General features: G+C 37.8%; 1 protein-coding gene across 1 annotated transcript in view; it reads left to right on the top strand.

Moving 5' to 3' along the window:
* The window catches only part of BAZ2B (bromodomain adjacent to zinc finger domain, 2B), a gene marked incomplete at its 5' end in the record, with an annotated part of 51662 nt that overhangs the window by 24760 nt on the left and 3570 nt on the right, over window positions 1–23332 (top strand). The window contains 15 exons of the mRNA XM_008944834.1: window positions 1–133; window positions 900–1154; window positions 1937–2151; window positions 3493–3567; window positions 8722–8956; window positions 10908–10970; window positions 12228–12372; window positions 14171–14835; window positions 15391–15667; window positions 15854–16009; window positions 16473–16633; window positions 17517–17827; window positions 18215–18350; window positions 19442–19588; window positions 22769–23028. The exon at window positions 1–133 is cut by the window's left edge and continues 23 nt beyond it. Of these exons, the coding sequence (XP_008943082.1) occupies window positions 1–133; window positions 900–1154; window positions 1937–2151; window positions 3493–3567; window positions 8722–8956; window positions 10908–10970; window positions 12228–12372; window positions 14171–14835; window positions 15391–15667; window positions 15854–16009; window positions 16473–16633; window positions 17517–17827; window positions 18215–18350; window positions 19442–19588; window positions 22769–23028 (3234 nt within the window). The remainder of the gene's footprint in view (window positions 134–899; window positions 1155–1936; window positions 2152–3492; window positions 3568–8721; window positions 8957–10907; window positions 10971–12227; window positions 12373–14170; window positions 14836–15390; window positions 15668–15853; window positions 16010–16472; window positions 16634–17516; window positions 17828–18214; window positions 18351–19441; window positions 19589–22768; window positions 23029–23332) is intronic.

Raw genomic sequence — 23332 nt, 5'->3', positions numbered from 1 at the left:
GCGGTTAAAGCAAGAGAAACGTGATGAGAAGCGATTAAATAAAGAACGTAAACTGGAACAGCGAAGGCTGGAATTGGAAATGGCAAAGGAGCTAAAGAAGCCTAATGAAGATATGTGCTTAGCAGACCAGAAGGTAATCGTAATAATGTAAACTTATTTTCCTGCCTCTTATTTCTATATCTTGCCATTGTGACAGTAACTTTTTTTTCTTGCAGCCACTCCCAAAGCTTCAAGTTTTCATCTAGATAGTTAGATAATGATTTGAAATATATGCAAGTTACTAGACAGTAAAATAGCATATGTTTAGTTAATGAAAAGCACTTTGTTTAAAAGTGGCCTGCTTCCCACAAAACAATTGCTTCAAAAGTTCAAAAGTAGTTACTTCAAAAGATTACTCTGAATTATTTTTTTTGCAGGAATGTGCATTATGTCTCAGTACACAGAGCTGTCCACAGATGTGCAGTTATTCTAAGCTGTTACTCAAAAAAATTACTCTCACTGTCTTTTGTGGGTTTTTTTGCGTTCTTAGTCTTGCAATTTGACATACCTCACATTCAGGCCCTCTGTGTTCCAGAGAATTTCCCTCCCTGTCTTCCCCACGTATTTTCACACCAACTTTTATAGTATTTTGGCTCTGAATACAGATGGTGCACATCTCCTGGCCCAAATATAAGTATTTATTAATAGTCTCTTGTTTCCTATAATATGCCAAAAAATAAATTCATTTCAGCTTTAAATTAAATTTACTGGATGGGATATTTGGGGCCAGTTTCTCTACAGCCTTCTAGTACCGCTCTAGGTCATGTGGAGGTACCAGCAAATTTCCTTAACTATGATAAAAAAAAATTTTCTTTTGAAGTATGCTACTGAATCTTTCACTGCTTTTCTTCACCTTTCAGCCTTTGCCAGAGTTGCCTCGCATCCCAGGCCTTGTTTTGGATGGAAGCACATTTTCAGATTGTCTCATGGTTGTGCAGTTCCTGCGTAACTTCGGTAAAGTTCTGGGCTTTGATGTGAATGTCGATGTTCCTTCCCTGAGCGTTCTTCAAGAGGGTTTGCTAAACATAGGGGACAGCATGGGAGAAGTACAGGACCTGCTTGTGAGGCTTGTCTCTGCAGCTGTTTGTGATCCAGGACTCGTTACAGGATACAAGGTAAAAAAAAAAGGGGATCTTGCAGCCACTCCCAAAGAACACTGGGGGAATCCACAATAAACACTGTTTATGAAAGGATTCTTCATAGCGCATCTTTGACGCCTGGGTCAGACTCGGATTTGGATTTCCATTCTCTTTCCTAATTATTCTCTTTGGTGTCACTGTTGTAATGTTACTCAAAGACTTTATGTGGCCTGTCAGCCTTCTTGGTTTCCAGATGTAATAGATTTCTGGGCATTTTTTCTACTCTCCTCCATTTTTATTTGAATGCGTTCTAGGGCACTATCACATCTGTGGCCATATATTTTAACTCCTGTTCTTTTTACCTTTCATTCTTAACCTCATGTTACAGTCTCATTGAGTCTTGGCATTTCTTTCTTCAAAGTCCACTCTCTATGTCACTTCATCAAAAGTCTTATTTCATTCATGATTCTATTTCTTATAATCTTTTTTTTTTTTTTCCCAAGCCAACATAGCTGTTTTCTGCTCTAGAACTCTGCACAGCATAATTGTACTTCAGGTTCCAGTTGGACTATCTCTTCCTTAACCTATTTCTTTAACATTAATATGACCTCTGATCTTAAAAACTTAAAGAGGTGAAGAAATCCTAATCTGTTACTCTAGTCAAGATTTACGTTTGCATAGTTTTAAAGAAAAATACCGATTAAAGTCCTCATATAAAAATGCAAACAAACCTACCCCACTGTTTTATAAAAAATAATATAGCCTGTAAAGGAAAAAAATAGTTTTAAGTGTGTTTGAAACATCTTTATTCTTTTTAGGCTAAAACTATTCTTGGAGAACACTTACTGAATGTTGGTATCAATCGAGATAACGTGTCCGAGATTCTGCAGATATTTATGGAGGCTCACTGTGGGCATACTGAGCTGTCAGAGAGCTTGAAGACAAAAGCTTTTCAGGCACATACTCCATCTCAGAAAGCATCAGTGCTTGCTTTTCTTGTCAATGAGTTAGCATGCAGCAAAAGTGTAGTCAGGTAAGATTTTTCCCAAACAGATCTGTAAAAGTAAAATCATAAAAACGTTATGTTTCAAAAATACTGTATACACTGTGTGAGGTTTTTTGATGTTCTTGTAAAGAAAGCTGAAATTTGCTATGTTATTGCTTTTTACCTTTATGCACTTCAGATATGATGGTAGAGTAATAATTTCTCTATGTTTGGTTCGTAAGTTTGTTTTCAAAGCTTGTACCAAAATTTCTCCAGGTATTTTCAGAGTGAAAGATGATGGTGAATAGAAAGAAATTTGCTAGGTGTATTCTAGGGTATGATTTAGAAGAGTTGTGTAATGCTTCTGCAGTACTGTTTCCCTTTTTTCCTTTTTTAAGTCCTCAGTGCTCCAAATAGTTTAACTTCGCTCATAAGTTGAGGTGACAAGCCTGATTTATCATGGTAGTAATTCAAGAAATTGTATACTTCATTTGTGGTCAGTAACGTATAGCATTCCATAATTAAAAAACCACTATGTTAAACAGCATAAAAAAACCCTCAGGAAGTGTGTTAGTGAAGCTGTTTATCAGCTGAGTGCTCTTCTGTTTCCTGGTGAATTCTGCTGCTTTGGTGCGCTGTGCTGCGGAAGTGAATCACAGTTGTGTCAGGCAAGGATGGAGGAGATGCTTCCCATCTTCCAAAGCTGAGAAATGGCACAAGTGGGCAGTGCAGGTGCTGTGCACATACTGTGCAAGAGGTCTTGTGTGTTAATCAGATTCATCAGAGTAAGAACCTGTGTAATTGCATGCAACCAACTCTTAAGTCAGTTTTGTAGAAACTGTCATTCAGAACTTGAGTTTCTGTATTTTTATCACAGGAACTACCATAACCTGCTAAGTTGTTGTGGCTGGGATGTGTCCCAAGTGGGCTTACAGACAGTCACTGTGCTGAAGAGCTCTTTTTTGGTTCTTCAATTTCTGCAGTGGAAAGTGAAACCGAGTTTGTAGATTACATGGATCCTAGTTAGAATACCACAGATCTACCCGTGATAACTGTTTTCAGCACAGGTCTAGGTGCTTTGTAGCAAATGGATCTGGAGGCTTGGCACTGAATTAGAAATGTGGAAACAACTGTCAGATTACTCGAATGATATGCTTGTTATGGAAGGAGAGCTTACACAATACTGTAAATAAAGACTACCTGACATAAGTACAGCAGCATGCTGCATCAGCACTCCTGGTATTGGAATTGTCTGGCTTTAAAGTTATTTATTTTGAATTTTAAACATTTCTCCAAGATAGTTCTTTGAGACAAAGTATCTGGACATAAATGTCTTGTCAGAGGAGGATATGTAAGTTCACAGTTAATGGATTATTCTGTCTTTGACAGTGAAATTGATAAAAACATTGATTATATGTCAAACCTAAGGAGAGATAAATGGATGGTTGAAGGCAAACTTCGGAAGTAAGTTTTGTTTCCTTGAATATTACAATATATTGCTTTTTTGCACTTGCTCCAATATGCTGCTATGTAGGCAATTGGTTCTAAGGACAAAATTAATTGATGCAATTACAGGTTTACCAAGAAGTTAGTTAACAGAGCTGCTTAATTAAGATGGATCTGGATGTAGAATGGTGCAGCACCAGTCTTCTACAGTCTATTAGAGATGCATGAGATTCAGAGTGTCCCTCAAAACTGGAGCAGGGTCGAGTCCATTTTGTCTTCTTCGGAAGAAAGTAAAGTTTTTTTCGTTGGAATATTACAGGACCTGTCAAGTCGCTATTGACGTTATCATCAAAGTTCATTTGGACCTACCATAATTACCAGTGTTCATTCTGAAAGGCATTTTAAGAAGACATGATTTTCATACAAAAATTACCAATTGAGTTTTGCTAATTTGTATTATGTTATCTTAGTGTTTCCCATCTGTCAATGTTGCGTTGTTCCCTATAGCTGGGGATCATATATGGAATGCAAACTTTGAGATCTATTTTGTATTTTTGTTTAAGGTAAAATTGGAACTTTTTAAGGGTTGTCAGTTCCATATCCACTTGTTGTCCCATCCTACATGACAAAATTCCATACAGCAAGCATAACGGCTCCAACTATCAGGAAGCTAGAAGGCATAAAGGTCATGAATCACAGGGGGTAAAACTATATAGCCAGATTCCATTTTCTTGTGTTTTCTTTCTTAGTCATCTTTACCTCTTACTAGGAACAGTGAATCCTTTCTTAGTCCTTGCTTTAGGTACTTGTGTTTCTAATCTTATGTCTCCCTTTTTTCCCTTTAATGTACGTCAGAAGGAAGAAGGAAAGAAGTAAAGAAGAAGGAGGACAAGAGGGAGGTAGAGATAAAAATTAGGCAAATAAAAAGAAGTTCTCTAATACTACTGCAGATCCCAGTCTGCACAGGGTGAATATATTTTATCTTTTAGGACAATCCAAATACCTTTTCCTGTCTTCATCTGTATGCCCTCTATGGGATATAGTTTGATAAAGTTTAAACAGTGGTTCTGAACTTCTGATGTAGCCAACTTTCCATTAGTGCAAGAGAACCCTTCCTTGTCCTTGTCTCCTTAGCAAACTGCTTACTCTTTCTCTCCCTCCATCAAACTGTAAGTACTTGTAGATGTAGGATCCTCCCTTTTCCTGATGATCTCTCTATTCTTCCCTTTCAAATAGTGGGCAGAATACCCACAAGTCCCAAGCCCTTCTTCCTTTCCACCGTCATTTCTCTGTTTCTTGTGTTTTCCCCTCGTGTGAGTTTCAGGATCCAGTAGTGTTGTCCCTATTTTTGAATGTAAGTAGTGTGGTAGTGCTCAGAAACATTGCACTTCTTCTTTGAATTCACTGGACTTGATTCATCTCCCCAATCTTTCGTTTAAAATCTTTGGATTTTCCACTGTTTTTCTGATAGGCTCTAAGAAGCTTTTTAAACAAAGCCTTCTTTGATCAGTTTTAAACAATGTTTTCTTCTTTATTATGTCAGTTGCTGGTTCTCATAAACTCTTACAGCTGTTCTGGGGCTTCTTTGAAAAGAAATCTGTCCATTTCAGTCGTCTATTTGGTCTTTTTCTTCCTGCTTCCAGAATTCAATCTTATGCATATTATCTTCCCCATCAATTTCAAAGCTCAATCTAGTTTTTAAGCATCCCAGTCCAAAATGGTTTTGCATAGGAATATCTGGTTTCTGGATTACTAGCCACGTGATGAACAGGTGTGTGCCCTTTTCATATGTATGCAGACCTTTACCTGAACCTCAGGGCAAGCCCATCGTGCGTAGGAGGTGTGTAGTGGTAGAACAGAGGATGCAGAGGAATGGTGGGTTTGGTTCATCTGGCCTGGTTTGCCTGTGTTGTGGTAGATCTTTATACCACTATGTCCAGACTGTCTTGAAGCATACCCAAGGGGGATGAGAATAGATTCTGCTTGTATCAGATGTTTTCATTAAGTGATTTTTCTTGTGCTTATGTCCTGACGTTTTAGGAGATTAGCTCCTCAACTGGATACCAGGGGCAGGGGGACGGAGGGAAAAAAAAAATAAAAATTGTGAAAACCTTTGTTTGTAAGATACAAAATCCCAGGCTGGAAAAAGGAATCAGTGTATAAAAAGCTTATAGGGATGAGCGTTTTTGGTATTTGGTTTTGTTTGTTTGGTTTGGTTTTGGGTTTTTCTTTTTCCCTCATCAAGGAATTTTGTTCAATAACCTTAAATGTATAACGTATATGGTTGGAAACTGAATTCTGAGCTGCCTGGACTGCTTCTGCTGGGCTGATGGTCAATTAGCAGTTGCATCTGATTCCTTCTGTTATCACATTTAGATGTGAACCTTGATACGAATCACCTTTTTTGTAAAGACACCTGTCTCATGCAATCAATTCCTCTTTCTTTGTGCGCTCCCTGTCACGACGACAGTCACAGAGCTATCTCACCTCAGATGATTCATCTCTTTTTTAACAAGGTAATCATAACCTCAGCATCTCCTTTCCCATTACACATCTTCTCCCTGGCATCTATTCTGTAGCTTGATGGGTATAGAAGGGAATAAAAATGCAGTGCATCTCCTTGCAGGATTAGGTAGTATCTATTTATACGCAAGACTTTAAACAATGCCCGACAAGGTTTTTCACCGCAACAATGTTCTTTATAGCATGCCAGTATTATGGCATATTCCTTGTAAGGTAATTTCTTTCCAGTGAGCCCATCTCAACTGTAAATGATGATGGTATCTCAAGAGCACTGTTAAATGAGGGGAGGAATTACACCTTGAGTTTGGGTAGGAGGCGGTAATACTGACTTGGGAAATTTCATTTTTTTGAGATCCAAGCTGAAGTGTGTTAAAAGTGCCGTAATATTTATGTGCGAAAAATACGAGAAAGGCATGAAAATTAAGTCAAAAGGGGAATTTTCCTTCTGTGGTCTAGTAAAACATTACAGATTAGAGCCGGCTTAAGTAACACATCTGGTTATTTGATGGGCCACCCACTCTTTTGGTAGGCCAATAAACTTCATAATTCTCTATAAACCGTTGTAGATTTTGTTTTAGTATATACCTGAAAGTGAGAAGGATGAAACAGTTTTCTGAGTGACGGTTTTCTTCTCTCAGTTAGTCTCATGTCTAGGTAGCGGCAGGAAAATTATGCTACCTCATGAAATACCTGAACATTTTTGAACTTACACTTACGGCGCTATTTTTTGAGAGCATCTTGAATTCATTTCCATCCTTACAATTTGTGGCATCATGCAGGCTTCCCTTAGTGCTTGACAGCATTTTATCTCGGTTCTTGCTTTCAGCAAAAGTAGTCTTCTTTGCTTCTTCTCATTTCTTCTAGGTATATGAAAGATGAGGTGTTTGCTGGTCATGGAACTTACAGCTGCCATCTTTATTACCAAAATGTCTTTAAAATTATCTTAGTCTAATTTGTCTCTAAAATTGTCCAGTCATGCAGCAGTCAATCAAATCATTGACTAGTGGCTTTGTTTGACAGTTAATTCCTGTGTATAGGCAGGAATTTCCAGTTCAGATGAAGAGGATTTGGTGGTTTGAAGTTATCCTCATAAAAAGGAATTTTTTTTCTAAAAAACTTAACTTGGTGGAAGCCTGAGTGTTATTGATAACTCAGTAAGACTAGGGGTTTTTGAACCAGGCCTGCAAATGATACTTAGATCTAAATTCACTGGGAGGCTTGAGAAAATTTTTTAATCAAAAATATTTTAAATCACTAAAATAGCTAAAAATCCACTTCTACTGGAAAAAATAAAATGGTAAAACTTCAGAAATTTTACAGTGGATTATCCACTGCATTAAAAAAAAAAAACCAAACCAAACCAAACCAAACAAAAACCCACCACACAGAAAAAATGCAAAGCCTAGCTGTTCTCAAGCAAACAGAAGTCCCCTTGATGATTTCTTGCTAACGATCTTTTTAAAAGTGCTGCTACCAGCTGAGCAGTGACAGCCTCATTTAAATCTGTGCTGCTGAGTACTGGCTTTGTTTATCAGCAGATTAGAAGTCTGATACGTTTGTCAGCGTGCCCAGAAGCCAGCACTTCTACAACACTCATACTCATGGCCACTTGCTGTATGGAATATTGTTTTGTAGGCTGGGAATAGAGAGAAGTATGACAAGGAAAAATTACATGCTGGTAATTGTGTTTGTCGTTACCGCTCTACTTTTCCCATCCTACCTTCTTCCAGCCATCTCTTACAAAAATCTTTGTCTTTTCTACACGTTTATGAATCTCTTCTAAGTCAGTTGCATTTTTGGTCTGCATTATAAGTGACTGGATAGGCCTGGCTATTTATACCTCCTGTGATTCAGCATGTTTGCCTGGTAGCTCCCTGGTAGGTGGAACTATAATTTTTGCTGTGTGGAATCTTGTCTTATAGGGTTTTTATAGAAGAAGAAGGTCTACTACAACCATAATTACTGGTATGTAAGTTTCCCTTTTCTTTCATAAAAGGAAAAATGAGAGTTTAATTTAGTAATCTCCTAGTAGTTTAGGTAGCTAAGATGCCTCAGAAAATAAAATACGTCCTAGGATGAGAAGATCAGCCAAAGGACTGGAGTCAAATAATATATAATAAATTAAAAATGCATAAAAATCTGAAACAAACAAAAAATAGGCCTCGCTGTTGCCATGCAAATGTAAATAATTTCGTCCTTCTAACTGAGGATTTTTTGCTGCAAACGCTACCCCCAGCCCCCTGACACAGGGATTTTATGATCATATTCTTAAATGCATTAAAAAAACCCGAACAAAACCAAACCCAACAAAACATAAAGAAGCTTAAATGGTTCTTCCTTCTAGTTGACTTTCCTGACTTCTCAAAATCTTTCTTGTGTTTTATTTCCTCTAAACAGTTACGCATTAAAATCGTGGGAGTAACAGAAATTATGTTCAGAACTGAGTAAGAAGCTTCAGGGGTTTCATAACCTGAATTTTTCTTGGTGACTGATGGCAATAAATATTGAGAAAATACAATGTCATATTAGAACAGAAGAGCCAATTTGAAACTGAAATGTATAACATGCATTCTGTCACCTAGAAAGAAAGGTATGTTTATGCTACTACAGACATACTCTGTATTTTCACCCCTTGTCATGTGTTTCAAGGCTTCGAATCATTCATGCCAAGAAAACTGGGAAAAGGGATGCTCCGGGAGGTGGGGATGGAGGAGAGGAGCAGCACTCCCTGGAGACACCGCCACCAGGCCGCAAGCGCAGGCGAAAGGGAGGGGACAGTGACGATGACGACGATGACGATGACGACAGTGATGATCAGGCAGATGAGGATGATGAGGACGAAGAGGACAAAAAAGGAAAGAAGGCAGAAGTTTGTGAGGATGAGGTGGGGGATTTATGTACATTAAAACTTAATGTACAGATGAAAAGATGTTTTCCATTTATTTCTCTGCATTATGGCACTGCTTCCCCAGCTCATCAGGAGAAAGAGGAAGGAACAGTAACTGAGCTCCAATATTTTAAAATTTTTTGAAAAAGTTTATTTTCTAGAGTTTTGGGTTTGGGTTGTTTTGTCTTGCTTTTTAACAGCTATTATAGTGTGTTTTGGTGGGTTTGTTTGGGATTTTTGGTTGGTTGGTCAGTTTGGTTTCCTTTAGGCTTGGGTTGCATTGTGTTTGGTTTTGGTTTTTTTTTTTTTTCCTGTGAACTTGTTTTGAAATTGTGTTAATTTCTCTGAAATACTGGAGCTTTGTTAACAAAATAGCGTAACTGTAGCATTCTCTTAGAGGAGGGTAAAGTTAATTTATTAGTTAACAAAGAAGTGTAGTTATATTTAACATTAACTTTTAATAATCAAGCTTGCTTGCCTGTGACCTTCCTGTGTATTTTTTCATAACCTTTCTAAGGTAGTCATTGCCTGACTGTGTTGTTCACAAAGTGATAAATTTTACTAGTCAGTATTAGATAAGATCCAGCAAGGATCACTGAATCATTTTTTAGCTTGTTGAGCTGAATTGTATCGACAGTAGAGTGACACAGACCTGTCAGAGTCACTGTAGAACTCAAATTCTCTACTACTAGATGAAACCCGACAGACAAGCAGTACCGAGTACTAAATTTTAGTGTACTGGGTGCTGTACTGTTTGCCAGAAGATGATCCATTTATGCAAGGTTGTTAGAGTTCAGGATAAGATTCTGTGGGTGCTATGGATTTGGCCGCTTGAACAATGCGTGTATACAACATATGTGAACTCAAGTCTTTGCAAACACTCTTCATTAGAAACACAGCAGGTTTCTAGGGTAGAAACAGCCCTTTGTGCTGTTATTCTGGATTTATTTCAAGTATCATAGTGTGTATAAATTGAAGAGAAAACCTTAGAGGCACAGCACAAAGTTCTTGCTAATTAATACTTCAGAATTAAAAATAGCTAACATTTAGGTTTCTAATCTCACATCTGTCCCATGATCTTTTTCCCTTTATTACAATCTCCCATTTTGGTCCACTGAGCATTTCATAGATAAAAGTCCTGTAACTCCTATAGAGATGAGTTTTCTGATATAATGGAAATTCCATTGCTTTCATAATATATGTGGTATTTCAGAAGGCTTCACTCTGGTACAATTTTTGCAGAGCCAAGAAATACAAGGGCAGTACTTTACAATGCAGGTGACTGGGAGCTCTTAGCATTATGATTGCATTCTTCTGGAAACTCACTGATATCCTCAAAAGACTTTCTTGAACTTAAACTTTCTCATTGCTAAACTGTGTCAAGAAGAAGGGAACCACAGACTTAATTATGGGTGCATTCCTCTTAAAAAATCAGCAAGATTAATACTGGAACTTTTACAGCAGACTTGTAATTTGTGACTCTATAGTTTATTGTAGACATTGAATTAAAATGCAAGTATGCACTGACCAAAGACCGATTGGTAAGATTTTTACAGATTGCTTTATTTAATGCTTGGAAAACACTTGGAAATTTATTTGAGAAATGAAAATCATCATAGAAACTAAGATTAAATTCTGTGTTCTTAAGTGTTCATGCACAAACCAAAATGATTTCTTCCAGTAGAAGAATGTTTTCAGTGAATATTTGACCATGAGCTTTCTTCTTCCTGTGCATTTGGGATGGTTTGGAAAGATTCAAGATGTATCTTTTTTGAGTTATGTTGTTCCTAGGCAAATACATTTAAAAAGCACGAAATTTGAACTTTTTTACCCTTAGAATTTGCCTTTCATTTTCTGTTACGTCTTTTTACTCTAATATTAGTAAGACATGGTAGTGTGATTTTGTCCTGAAATAAATTGGGCTTAACTGCATATTTGGTGATTGTAGGATGATGGGGACCAGACAGCAAGTGTTGAAGAACTAGAGAAGCAGATCGAAAAACTGACAAAGGTGAGAGGTCATTTGTCTTCGTTACGCTACAGATTTGATCACTGGCTGTAATGAGTTAGCATGTTAACCAGAATTTTCAGTGCTCCATCTTACTATAAATTGAAAGAAGGATCAGCTTTGGTTTCATGAAAATACAAACGATGTTACTGTTCCTGACACCCGAATTGTGAGTTGAGTCTAGTGGCACTAAGTGGATATGACTCAAAAAACAATTAGGAAGCTGTTTATAATATATTTGTATATGTCAGAATAAAAAGTAATATTTTTAAAACTAACTTATATACTTCTGTCTGTTGATCTTAGAGAATGATGTTAAATTTTATGTATGAGAAGCAACAACTTTTCCATTATTCAATTGACTGCAGCTCATATTCCCTCCTCCAGTTCACTAATTTCTGTAACTGCGTTCCAGGCCAATACAAAATGCTGTCTTTGCTTCAGACTTTGATAGAAGAAACACAACGGAATAGGAAGAGAAATGTAAATGAGAGAGAGAGAATGCTGTAGGCAGGGGTACTCGTGGCCCATGTTTTCATTCTTCATATTAGAAAACTTCTCATTTAACACTTTGCCCCTTGGTTTCTCTCATGTTTGAAATAGCAGAAAATTATCAGTCCAGAATTACACCTGACTTCCAGCAGTGTCAGTTTAGCAGAGCAGGAATTGAATAAATAAACTCAAATCCTTGTTGGCCTCCCTCAGAGAACTGTTTGTGTTTGAACACAGAATTACGGTTCGTATTCGTTTACGCACCAGGTAAAGTCTCTCACTAGTTGCCCGGCGGGAGCCGCAGTGTCCGCTGTCTTCAGTGCTCTGTTTACCCTTTACTGCTGCTCCATAGTTGATAGGATTTCAGCTGTTCTTGTCCAGGGAAGTCTTTGGTCCTATCACTCTCTGAGGGTCAGTGTTCAAAAGACAGGACCCACCTACCATTGCAAAATGTGTTTTTAAATGATGACTGCTAAATTTCAGCTGAACCAGGCAGTGATGGAACTGTTTGGGTTTTTTTTGGGGGTGTGTGTGTTTTTTTTGTTTGTTTGTTTGTTTGTTTGTTTTGTTTTTTTTAAGGGAGGTCTGTAAGTAAAACTAAGGCAGCAGTTGTAAGTAGAGTGTCACGCAGCACGTACACAAAATCTGAGAGCCTCCGCAGTGACCCTTGAACTTGAGTTCAGGCTGGCAGTCAGGAGACATTTTCTGTTCTAACAATTTCTTTTTTTCCCCCTATTGAATTATAACGCTTTCCCTTTTTCAAAACAGCAACAAAGCCAGTACAGAAGGAAGTTATTTGAAGCCTCACACTGTTTGCGCTCAATGATGTTTGGTCAAGACCGCTACAGGCGGCGATACTGGATTCTGCCCCAGTGTGGTGGCGTTTTTGTAGAAGGCATGGAAAGTGGAGAAGGTAAGGGGCTGAAGGAGCAATGCCATGCTGAGGCACGCTGAGCCACGACGCGCTGCCCATCTCCGCAGGCAAGATTGTGCAGCGAGGTCTTTAGGCTTCACTCCCAACCAAAGGCTGAACTGGCTATGGCAGGAGACCTCTCTGCTCATATGCTGCTCTCCAATACTCTTCCTGATTATGAAATACCAAATTATATCTTTCAAAATGAGGATTAATATTTTGGAAGTTTTCAGTTTTTATAGTTCTTTATGTTAACGCTTTTTCATTTTTATCTACGTCGGATGTTTTTTGGCTCTTTCATGTTTCCCTGTGTCAGTGAACTCTGCATATGAAAATGAGGAGGACAATAGAATGCAAAAAAAAATTCTTTTCATCTTCAGTTGTTATATTTTGTGCAAATACACCAGACTAGTCTGTGTATGAAGATTTGATATGTCTAAAAAAAAAAAAATAATATTTTCACACAGCGAAGTAATTTCCCAACTGATCTTTCTTCCAATCCAGTAAATACTGAAGTTATTTTTGCTAAAATTAGAATGTAATTGTGTGGTTGTGACAGTTGTATAGTGACTGTGATTGAATTTTTCACACACTTTAAATTGCATAGATGCAGAAAATGTGTAATCCAACCTTTTTGTGGATATTAGAATTTTTAAACATGAGCCTTCATTTTGGTCACAGAAAAAACCATTCTAATTCTCATATAGATATGAAAACTTCATTGCTCTCACCATTTTCACAAAACAAAACAAAACAATCTCTGATACGCATCAGAATTGTCTGATCTCATAAGAACTGTATCATTTCTAGGGAGCTATTTAATTAAAATACCTGTAACATTACAACACGGTATGAATTCTGAGCCCTGTTTTGGCCCCAGAAATAAGCCATAGGATTTTTCCTAAGTCTGATCTTGATCTTGGAAGTTATCTTTCTAAAATCGATAACATAAAATGCAATTTTTCTGTGTCTCCTGTTCTGCATTATTTTATGCTATGTCTTAGGAACTGTTTTGCACATGAGTAGCTGGATACAGAAGGTAAACTATTGTATGCTGTGCTGCTTGCATTCCTTTTGTTCACTATTTTTATTGTACTTTAACTAGATGAATCCTCAAATATACACAAAGAAAAAGCATGGAAATGGACCTACCTGTCCTAAGATAGTGAAAATAAACAAAAAGCCAGAAACTGGCTTTTGCAATCAAGTTATGCTTATACTTTAAATTACTTAGATGTTATGCTTTTTGATTCCATCTGTCTGCTTAGCTGTGTAGAGTCCTGTTAGTCATGTTTGGTGATTCTTGGAAGAGTTTTAAACTTCAAGAATGTTGACATTTTTTAATTGAAAGAAGTAAAATATTTAAGGTTGTTTCAAGTTTTGGGAAATTTTTGTTCTCTTTTTTGTAGTTGGCTCTGAGTTGAATGAAAAAATTTAGCAAAAATAATCTTTAAGGTTATAAACATTGTACCCTCTTGATGTAAACAGAGTCATCTTTTGATAAAGTTTGGAGAGTCTTGCAAAAAGAAAACTGCTAAAAATTTGTCCCTTTAAAAGACTTCCACTGGTAGGCTGTTGCTTCAGGCATATAAACATCTTAAAGGAGAATTCTTTAGTTATGTTGACTATGTTGAGGTTATTTTTCCTCGAGAAAAGGAAACAAAAAAAAAGAAAATAGGCATTGTGCTCTAGGATGTGTCCAGCAAAAAATGAAGTAGTTTTTTTTTTAACTGTGATGATAAAAGATGTCTAAATTAGTTGGTCTGTTATATTTCATCTGTTTCTTGTACATTTTTAGGCCTAGAAGAAATTGCAAAAGAAAAAGAGAAGTTAAAAAAGACAGAAAGCATGCATATCAAAGAAGAAGAATTTGAGACAGAAGAAAAATTACACTGTTTAAATACAACTCGCTGTGAGCAGAAGGAAGATCTGAAAGAAAAAGACAACACTAATTTGTTTTTACAAAAGCCTGGGTCATTTTCAAAATTAAGCAAACTGTTAGAGGTAGCAAAAATGCCACCCGAGTCTGATATTTTGTCCTCAAAGCCTAATGGCAGTGCAGCAAATGGCTGCACATTACCCTACCCAAGTAACTCCAAAAACTCTCTCTGCAGTCTTCAGCCTGCTGTGTCACAAAGCGCCATCGAGAAGCCTGATTCTAATAATCTTTTTAGTCCTAATGCAAGTGGAACAGGAAAGTTCTACAGTTCTCCACTAATTTCAAATGATCAGTTGTTAAAGACTCTTACTGAAAAGAGCAGACAGTGGTTCAGCCTTTTACCAAGGATACCCTGTGATGATATGTCAGTTACCCATATAGATACCCCAGCTACTACAACTTCACTTACTCCTCAGTCACATCCGCCATCCAAGTCACCTTCACCTGTTCCATCACCTGTTCTGGGCTCAACCTCTGCACAGAGTCCAATGGGATTAAGTCCTTTTGCATTGTCACCACTGCAGGTAAATAAATGAATTTTTGAGTAGTCTGAATTTGCTGTGCTTCTTTGGGCAGGATGTCTGTCTAGACAAATTGTTTCTCAGGGGTGCTATCGTTACCTCTTCATTTCTTTTTTTTTTTTCTCTTTCTAAATGTTATCTAATTCCATGCTACAGATGTTTTATAATAGTAGAATTTTTTTTTGGATAAAAATTAAGATGGTTGGAATTAGGTAAGCCAATGTATACTATTTTTTATGTGTATTTTAGTAACTTAATTTGGCTTACATGAGGTTGACTACTGGTATTAAATGAAAAGCAAATAAATAAAAACTAGTTTTCAGAAACGTGCCACACCATGCCCTCCCTTTAGAAGCTATCATTGTTTTAAGCATTAACAGGGGCCTAATGAGGAGTGTTACACGCCAATGTTACTTTTTCTTAAACTAATCAAAGTACTGAATAAAGACCTCCTTTATGTTTTGGTTATTGCTTGACAAGTAACATCCTAGCCATAATTCAAGGTTCTTGCTATTAATAATGTTAGTAGTGGTTTTGTTAACAATATGTTCTGTGTAGCAGATGAAGACTGGACTACCTGTAATGGGACTTCAGTTCTGCGGATGGCCTACAGGGGTTCTTACTTCAAATATCCCATTTTCATCTCCCTTACCTCCTCTTGGATCAGGGCTGGGCTTATCAGAAGGGAATGGTAACTCATTCTTGGCATCTAGTGTTCCTGCGAGTAAGAGTGAATTGCCAGCCCTACAGACTGAAAAAACACCTTCTGGCCCTTCTACAGTGATGGAAGTAGCCAAGCCAGTAGATTATCCCAACCCAAAACCTATACCAGAAGGTAAGTATAATACAACAACAAGATGGAACTATGTGAAGGATAATTTCTACAGTGCTACTACAATACTTAACACTTCAGGTTTTTTTACAGTTTGCCTGTTGAGTTTGGCTAGATGATTTTTCTGATATGGTTGTGTGTGATCACATAAAATGCCTGCAAAGTGTTTATATGCTTGTCTTGATCTAGAAATGCAGTATGGGTGGTGGAGGATTACTGATCCAGAGGACCTAAAATCTTTGCTTAAAGTGCTGCATCTCAGGGGAATAAGAGAAAAGGCCTTACAAAAGCAAATACAGAAACACATGGATTATATCACTCTGGCCTGCATAAAAAACAAGGATGGTACGTAATTGATATTTATGTTATGCATGGTGTTGGGGCATGAGACAACTGGTGTAGAGCTCTTGGAAACACGTTTTAGGTACAGAGTTAGAGTAGTGGCTGGAGAAAAAAGATCTTCTTGTCTGTAGTTGCTTTTTCACCAGCCTTGGTCTGGAAAGTTACAGGATTAGAGAAATCCTGTTTATTGTTAATCTATTGCTGTAGTGGCATAAGTGCCTGTAACCTTTTAAAACTTTTTCCATCTCTGTAACACTCTAACTCAGCCTCTCCTTCCCCTTCTTGCCTTTAAGTTGCAAGTTTGAAAAGCTACAGAATTTGTTGTCCATATTGGGTATCTTAAGAGTAGTGCATTTTTACAACAGTTCTTCAACATTGGACTGGAGTGACAGGTAAATGGGCTTGAATTTACTCGAAGAAGTTATAATACTAATGAAAATAATGAAAATGTGATTCTCAAATACAGTTGCAATTATTGATATCAATGAAAATGAAGATAACCAGGTAACTCAAGATGTTGTGGAAAACTGGTCAGTAGAAGAACAAGCAATGGAGATGGATCTTGCTATTCTTCAGCAGGTGGAAGATCTAGAGAGGAGAGTTGCATCAGCTAGTTTACAAGTTAAGGTAAAACCAATTTTTAGTAAAACGTCTCTTTAAAATAAGTGGTAAGAATTTAAAGTAGATAGTAGCAGTCCTTTTGCTGTTGGTAAGTGCCTTCTTATTCCATCTCCAAACATCTGTAAATAAAACAAATCCACTGCAGCAGAATCATGGATATTTGTGTTTGAAACATCTTAACTGCAGTTAAATCTTCAGCTGAAGATGCTCAGAATGGTATTTCCTGAAGAGTGTTCTTGTACAGTGTGGAGTTCCCTGCATGTTTACTTAACCTTCTATGAATGCAAAGATTTCATTGCATATTGACTGCTTAATTGTATTGGGGTTTGCCACAGTTCTGCCTGGTTTGGGTGATTGGTGCTGTTGGTGCTTTCAGAAGAGCCTACAAAGTACACTTGCTTGAGTATTGTGAATGTGAAAGAGTTAGGAATTCATTTGCTTTCATTACAGTTAGGAATATTTCCAAGATGAGTGTAAGGATATCAGACTGCTTATGTTTGGTTAGTACAGATGTAGTATTTGGGATCTAGTTTGTTCTAGGAGTGGATGTATTTCTTTGTGAACAATCGATACTGTCTCCTCAACCTGTTGGACAGATAGACCTGTTCTGATGTTTCAACCAATAGGATAGGCTACTTCAAAAGCAGATAAGAATGCAGCCTGTTGCAGAAAGGTCCCTTCAGAAAGTCTGGTAATGCTTGTATCTTTTGATTAATTATTTTAGTTCTCTGCATATTTTGGAAACTGTCTCTACAGATGGATGACAAGTAACCAAGATCTACTGGAAACAGCGCTTCAGTTACTTAGCATGATTCCATAAAACAGTTCCTCTGTTTACACACTAAGTTAACAGCAACCAATAAATGCACAAACCTTTCTATTAACATAGGGTTGGCTGTGTCCTGAACCTGCATCAGAGAGAGACGACTTGGTATATCGTGAACATAAGTCAATTGCTAGATTGTACAAGAAGCACGATGGGGATTGTGCTGGAGGCGGAGAAGGCAAAGCCAGCTCTCTAGAGCGGACGAGTGACAACCCCCTAGATATAGCTGTAACCAGGCTCGCTGACTTGGAGCGGAACATAGAGCGAAGGTATCTGAAGAGCCCCTTAAGTACCACCATTCAGATCAAACTGGATAATGTGGGCACAGTTACTGTCCCTGCTCCTGCACCATCCATTAGTGGTGATGGTGACGGGTAGGTTATTGAGATTAACTTGAAAAATTATTGTGCTTCTTTGCTAATTGGAGCCTATTTTCTTATTGCCTGTTATCTATGTACTTTCTTGTATGTCTGTGATCCACACGGATCATGTTATTCTGCATGGTGCTTTGTAAAGATATTTTTTGTTACGTTTGTTGATAATCTTGCAAAGTTATCTTACATTTAACTGGTTGTGACTAAGCTTTGAGGCACGTAGCCACAGTCTGTGCACTACATGAAATTTAGTTGCTTAAACCTTATCCTTATTGGCTGTGTACGTTTTTGTCGTTGCTTGGCTTTCAGTGTGATAATGATTGTTCCGCGTTTGAAGGTAAGACGGCACGGGTGTGACCTACCTAATTTCTCTGTATTCCAATGCAGAACTGAAGAGGATATTGCCCCAGGGCTAAGGGTATGGAGAAGGGCATTGTCAGAAGCGCGCAGTGCTGCGCAGGTAGCTCTGTGCATTCAGCAGTTACAGAAATCAATAGCATGGGAAAAATCTATTATGAAAGTTGTAAGTGTTTTGAGTTTTCTTTTTTCTTTTTAAAGACCATAACTATTTTTGCTGTATCCTGTTTTCCCACTTTAAGCATTTTAAGATACTGTGGTTAATAATGCACTTCTTATTATCACATGTAAAACTTTATACAGGTAAACTGTGTATTGTGCACAGATAAATACATAAGTGTAATGGAGAAGATTGCCCCTTGCTTGCCAAATTCAGCATCCTGAACTTTCTGAGACAAGAAGCATCTGTAACTGGTTGCCTTATTTAAGATGGTAGTTACTCTTTGTTGTTAACATTTGGGTAAAAAAGAGTAACTTCTGGCTCCATCTGATGCAGTGTACTCTATCTGATGGAATATTTTTGATCTCGTCTGTGGTGTAACCCTTATGGAGGTTCAACATCACATATCCCAATTAAAGACCTTATTTTTCAGAAAGTTGAGATGCTCCAAATCTGTGGCTTCTTTGCATGCACGCTTCTCACAACCGACTGTGCAAATTGGACAAGTGTGTGAGCACACAGGCTGAAATACCTGTTTCCTTGTGCACTTGACAAGGATAACTGCAGAAGGCATGCAAAATGCATGTGTCAAAATTTGCATGGACCTTTGAACCTCAAATTTCTGAAAACAAAAGTATTACTACAGCAATAATGATTAGGATGTGATTAAGTATGACCAGTGCTATGTAGTGGTGGCAAAAGTGATTCTTCTCTTAGTGGATTTTTCCCTAAGTATTTAATTTCTGCCAGTCCTGTAGAGATTGTAATTACATCTGGGCAATTAAAGGATTATTTAAATCAAAACTATAGTGAATGGCTGTACCTTTGATTTTATGAAGAGGTCATAGTTTTGTGTGCTGTAAGACACCTGTCTTACAATGAATTGCTGTTCAGATGTGTTCCCAGTTAGATTAGTCCCTCACATACCGCATATATTCTCTTACAGTTGTGATCATTAGCAGGCTCTGATTGTGGTAAAACAAAAGGAAAACGATTTTGAGAGTGAACTGGTGTGTTTGGAGGGGAAGGGTAATTTAAGTACCATTCATGTGTTTCGAACTTTAAAACTTGAACCAAAGCCATTTTTCATATTACAGTACTGCCAAATTTGTCGAAAAGGAGATAATGAGGAACTGCTGCTCCTTTGTGATGGCTGCGATAAGGGCTGTCACACCTACTGCCACAGGCCCAAGATCACTACCATACCAGATGGTGATTGGTTTTGTCCTGCCTGCATAGCAAAGGTAATCCCAACCATACAGGTGCAGTGACTTACAGGGACCTTTTTATAGATGGTAGAGTAACAGGTCTACCAGGGCTTTTTTCAATTAAAATAATGGTCTGTGTGTTTTATGTTGACCTGATATTAACTCATGGAACCATAGAAGCATTTAGGTTGGAAAGGACCTTGTAAGATCATTGATCACTGTTAAACTAGCACAAATAAGTCCACCACTAACCCATGTCTCTCAGCACCACATATCCGTGGCTTTGAAACCCCTCTAGGGATGGGGACTCCACCACTGCCCTGGACAGCCTGGTCCTTAGCTTAACAACCCTTGCAGGGAAAAAATAGTTCTTCATGCCCACCCTAAGACCCCCCCAGCACAACTGGAGGACATTTCCTCTTGTCCTGTCACTTGTTATTTATGAGAAGAGACTGACCGCCACCTAGCTCCAACCTCCTGTCAGGGAGTTGTTGAGACTGAGAAGTTCTCCTCAAGCCTCCTTTGCTCCAGGCTCAGCACCCCCAGCTCCCTCAGCCGCTTCACACAAGACTTGGGCTCTAGACCCTTCCCCAGCTTCGTTGCCCTTCTCTGGACGTGCTCCAGCCCCTCAAGGTGCTTTGTGGAGGGAGGGGTCCAAAACTGAATCCAAGATTCAAGGTGTAGCCCCACAAGTGCCCCGTCCAGGGAGATGTTCCCTGCCCTGCTCCTGCTGGCCACACTAGTGCTGATCCAGGCCAGGATGCTGGTGGCCCCTCTCCAGCGGGCTGCCCACCAGCATCCCCAGGGCCTTTCGAGCACTCTTCCCAAGGCTCCAGCATTGCACAGGGATTTTTAGTGTTAGTAAAGGCTACAGTTTTTATTTGGTTTAAACAGTTTGTTTTTGAAAAATGTAAGTAGGTACAGAATTTTCATGCTGATTCAATATCATAGTTTTTTATTTATCTTTTAAATTTTTTTTTCAGTATTTGTCTTTCAACTTCCATTGTTAAATGTTGTCACCCCAATGTCTTAGATGCTGTTTGAAAAAAATCAGAGAAAGGGCTTTGTGGTTTTGTACAGCATGCTTTATTTTTACTTTTTTGATACACAGTATGTTTGAGAGAGAGGCTATGTATGTTTCCTGTGAGGTTTGTTTTTTTTTCCCTTCCCAAGAAAAATAATCTAAATAGAACTTTACCATAGTTGTATTCAAGTGAATTAATTAGCAGTTAGTATTCTTTAAAACTCCACAATTTTCCTATCCCTAGTTAGTCCTAAATCTTAATGCATTTTTTTTGTAAGCTTATTAGTGATGTTTTCATTACTTGTGAATACTGTAACTGAAAAAGTAGCTTTACAGTACTCAATTTTTATACTTTTATATTTTCTCTGGGTATTGTCAGTGTGATCCCCTTTTCTCTGTATCTTTCACAAAGTAATAGGGAAGACAGATTTGGTTTTAAACCATTATATGCAACAGAAGTAATTAAAACATGTTACTGTTGAAAATTTATTATGTAGTATTTTTAAAGGGGTTAGCTCATGCTGTAAATTTTGATGGCATTATCATGGTTATACTACAGCTTACCTTGATATAAAGATAGAAGTTACTCTGTTGTTCTGTAACTTGTTACTTCTTGATATTCCCAGCAGCTACTGGGTTTAGTATAACAGCAGAATGGTTTGTTTCCTTTTTTTTTCCTGTCTCAAATCTGGCTGGAAGCTGGAGATTTAAAGGTGCCAGAAATGGAAGGTAAAATTCCAGCAGAACTTTAAAATGTGTTGAATATTGATTTAAAATTCTGCAAACCATTGAAATGGTTTTGCTGAAGACCTAGGTATAAACTACACCATCCTAACGTAACTCAACTTTTAATATTTTTTTTTCTTGTCTAAAACAAGAATATCAACATCTGCCATTCCCACCTACGAGAATTTCACTGAACTCTCAAAGTCAGGCCTTAAGTGACGACAGTTGATCTATTCTTGCTGCCTTACATTGTGTTTTTAACTAAATGGATGAAAATTAACATTGGTCTTCAACTGCCAAGTGACCTGACAGTACCTGACCATTTTTCTTTCCTTGGACCAAGCACATAGTCATGATACAGCTTTAAAAGAGTACAATTATTTACAAATCTTTCTAGCGTTCTGTGTTAAGCAGAAATAATTATATATGTAACATAGATTTTTCCACATTTATGCATTCATTCATTGTCTGATTTGTGCAAAATGACTATATTTTTCACCATGCTAGTTACAATCAGTGCCAAATGCTTAAGAAAGTTAGGATATTTGTGAAATAAAGGGTTTGTGTCGTAATGGAGTTTAGTACATAGAGAAATCTGCATATTCTTAGCTTGGAAGAAGTATATTATAAACATACAGGTTAAGACAACTTTAGAACCATAAAATATATAAATGTTACAGTTTAAAAATTATTCAAGCTGTATAAAGTAGTCTTGGTAGCACAGGCGAAGTTTAGTACCTCTGATGCTTCTTCTTTCTTCATGAAAATTGTTTCCTGTCTCTTATCCTTAGACTGCTAGTGAGTCTTCCCAGTGGCATCGTGTGCTTGACCTGACATTCTGCACAGTGGCTAATGACCAGAATGATGGCTCCAAACACTGTGCCATGTTATGATGCTGTCAATACCCATAGTTCACTTTTTAAGTCTTAAATGTACACTTTTCATCTTGCTGTCTATAAATAGCTCTGCATTGATCAATGTTCTTTTTTTTCCCACTTTGTAGCATTCTTGTGCTGTCGTACTCCTTTTATGTTCTCCTGTAGTTGTCTTGTATCCAAGCTATCTGTACTTCCCATATCTAACTTTTAACCTTTAACGTTGATCCCATTCCTGACTTTTTAAAAACTCTGCAAGTTTTCCATGTCCTGCAAATAATGTGGTTGCTTGAAAATGAACGTACTATTCCAGCTGTGGTTCTATCAGTATTTAAGGAATAGACAAATATTTGTCTAAAACTGTGCCAGCTTGCTTTTTAGGAGGTACTGTTTTACCAATTTGAAGGTCTGGTGTGTTTATGTTGTCACAATTTACTAGCAGCAAAGAGCAAAAAGTAAATAATCTCTGAAATTAAATATTTCAATTGGTTTGGTGCTTCAGTTTGTCTGACCTTCATTGCTGTCTATCAGTAGTAACAGAGGTTTCTACAACGTCTTCGTTAGTGCTTATTTCAGTTCTCTCTATTGTAGGCAAGTGGTCAGACTCTAAAAATAAAAAAACTTCAAATCAAAGGGAAAAAAAGTAATGAACAAAAGAGAAGCAAGAAATTTGCAGGAGATACAGAGGATGAAGACTCTGCAACCACAAGCGCGTCCTTAAAAAGAGGAAAAACAGATCCTAAAAAAAGAAAAATGGACGAAAATGTTTCTGTAAGCCAATTAAAGCAAGACAATTTCACAGCTGTTAAGAAACCTAAAAGAGATGACTCCAAGGATTTGGCTTTATGCAGGTAAAGTGACAAATTCTAAACTTGGGTAAGTGTTGTTGAAACAAGTAGTGCCCGATTCTTTTTACCTACCTCTCTTCTGGGGAACAAAACCCCTGTTCTTTGTCACGTGTCCCACAGAGGTTGTCACAATTGGAGCGTACATGTAAAGGATTTAATGTGTGCATGCTGAGGGTAACTGCTGCATTTGGTAATGAAGCCCCAGAGGAAAGTACCTGTGGTCAGAGCATGGTCTGTGACATCTGCCCAGAGCAGAAGGCAGGAGCCCCAGGAGCAGTGGGTGGCAGGAGCCCCGGGAGCAGTGGGG

The sequence above is a fragment of the Merops nubicus genome, unplaced genomic scaffold (genome assembly GCF_000691845.1).
Source record: "Merops nubicus isolate BGI_N331 unplaced genomic scaffold, ASM69184v1 scaffold20397, whole genome shotgun sequence".
In the NCBI taxonomy this organism is placed as follows: Eukaryota; Metazoa; Chordata; class Aves; order Coraciiformes; family Meropidae; genus Merops; species Merops nubicus.
The sequence above is the reverse complement of the archived record's forward strand: the minus strand, read 5'-3'. Positions and strand labels throughout refer to the sequence as shown.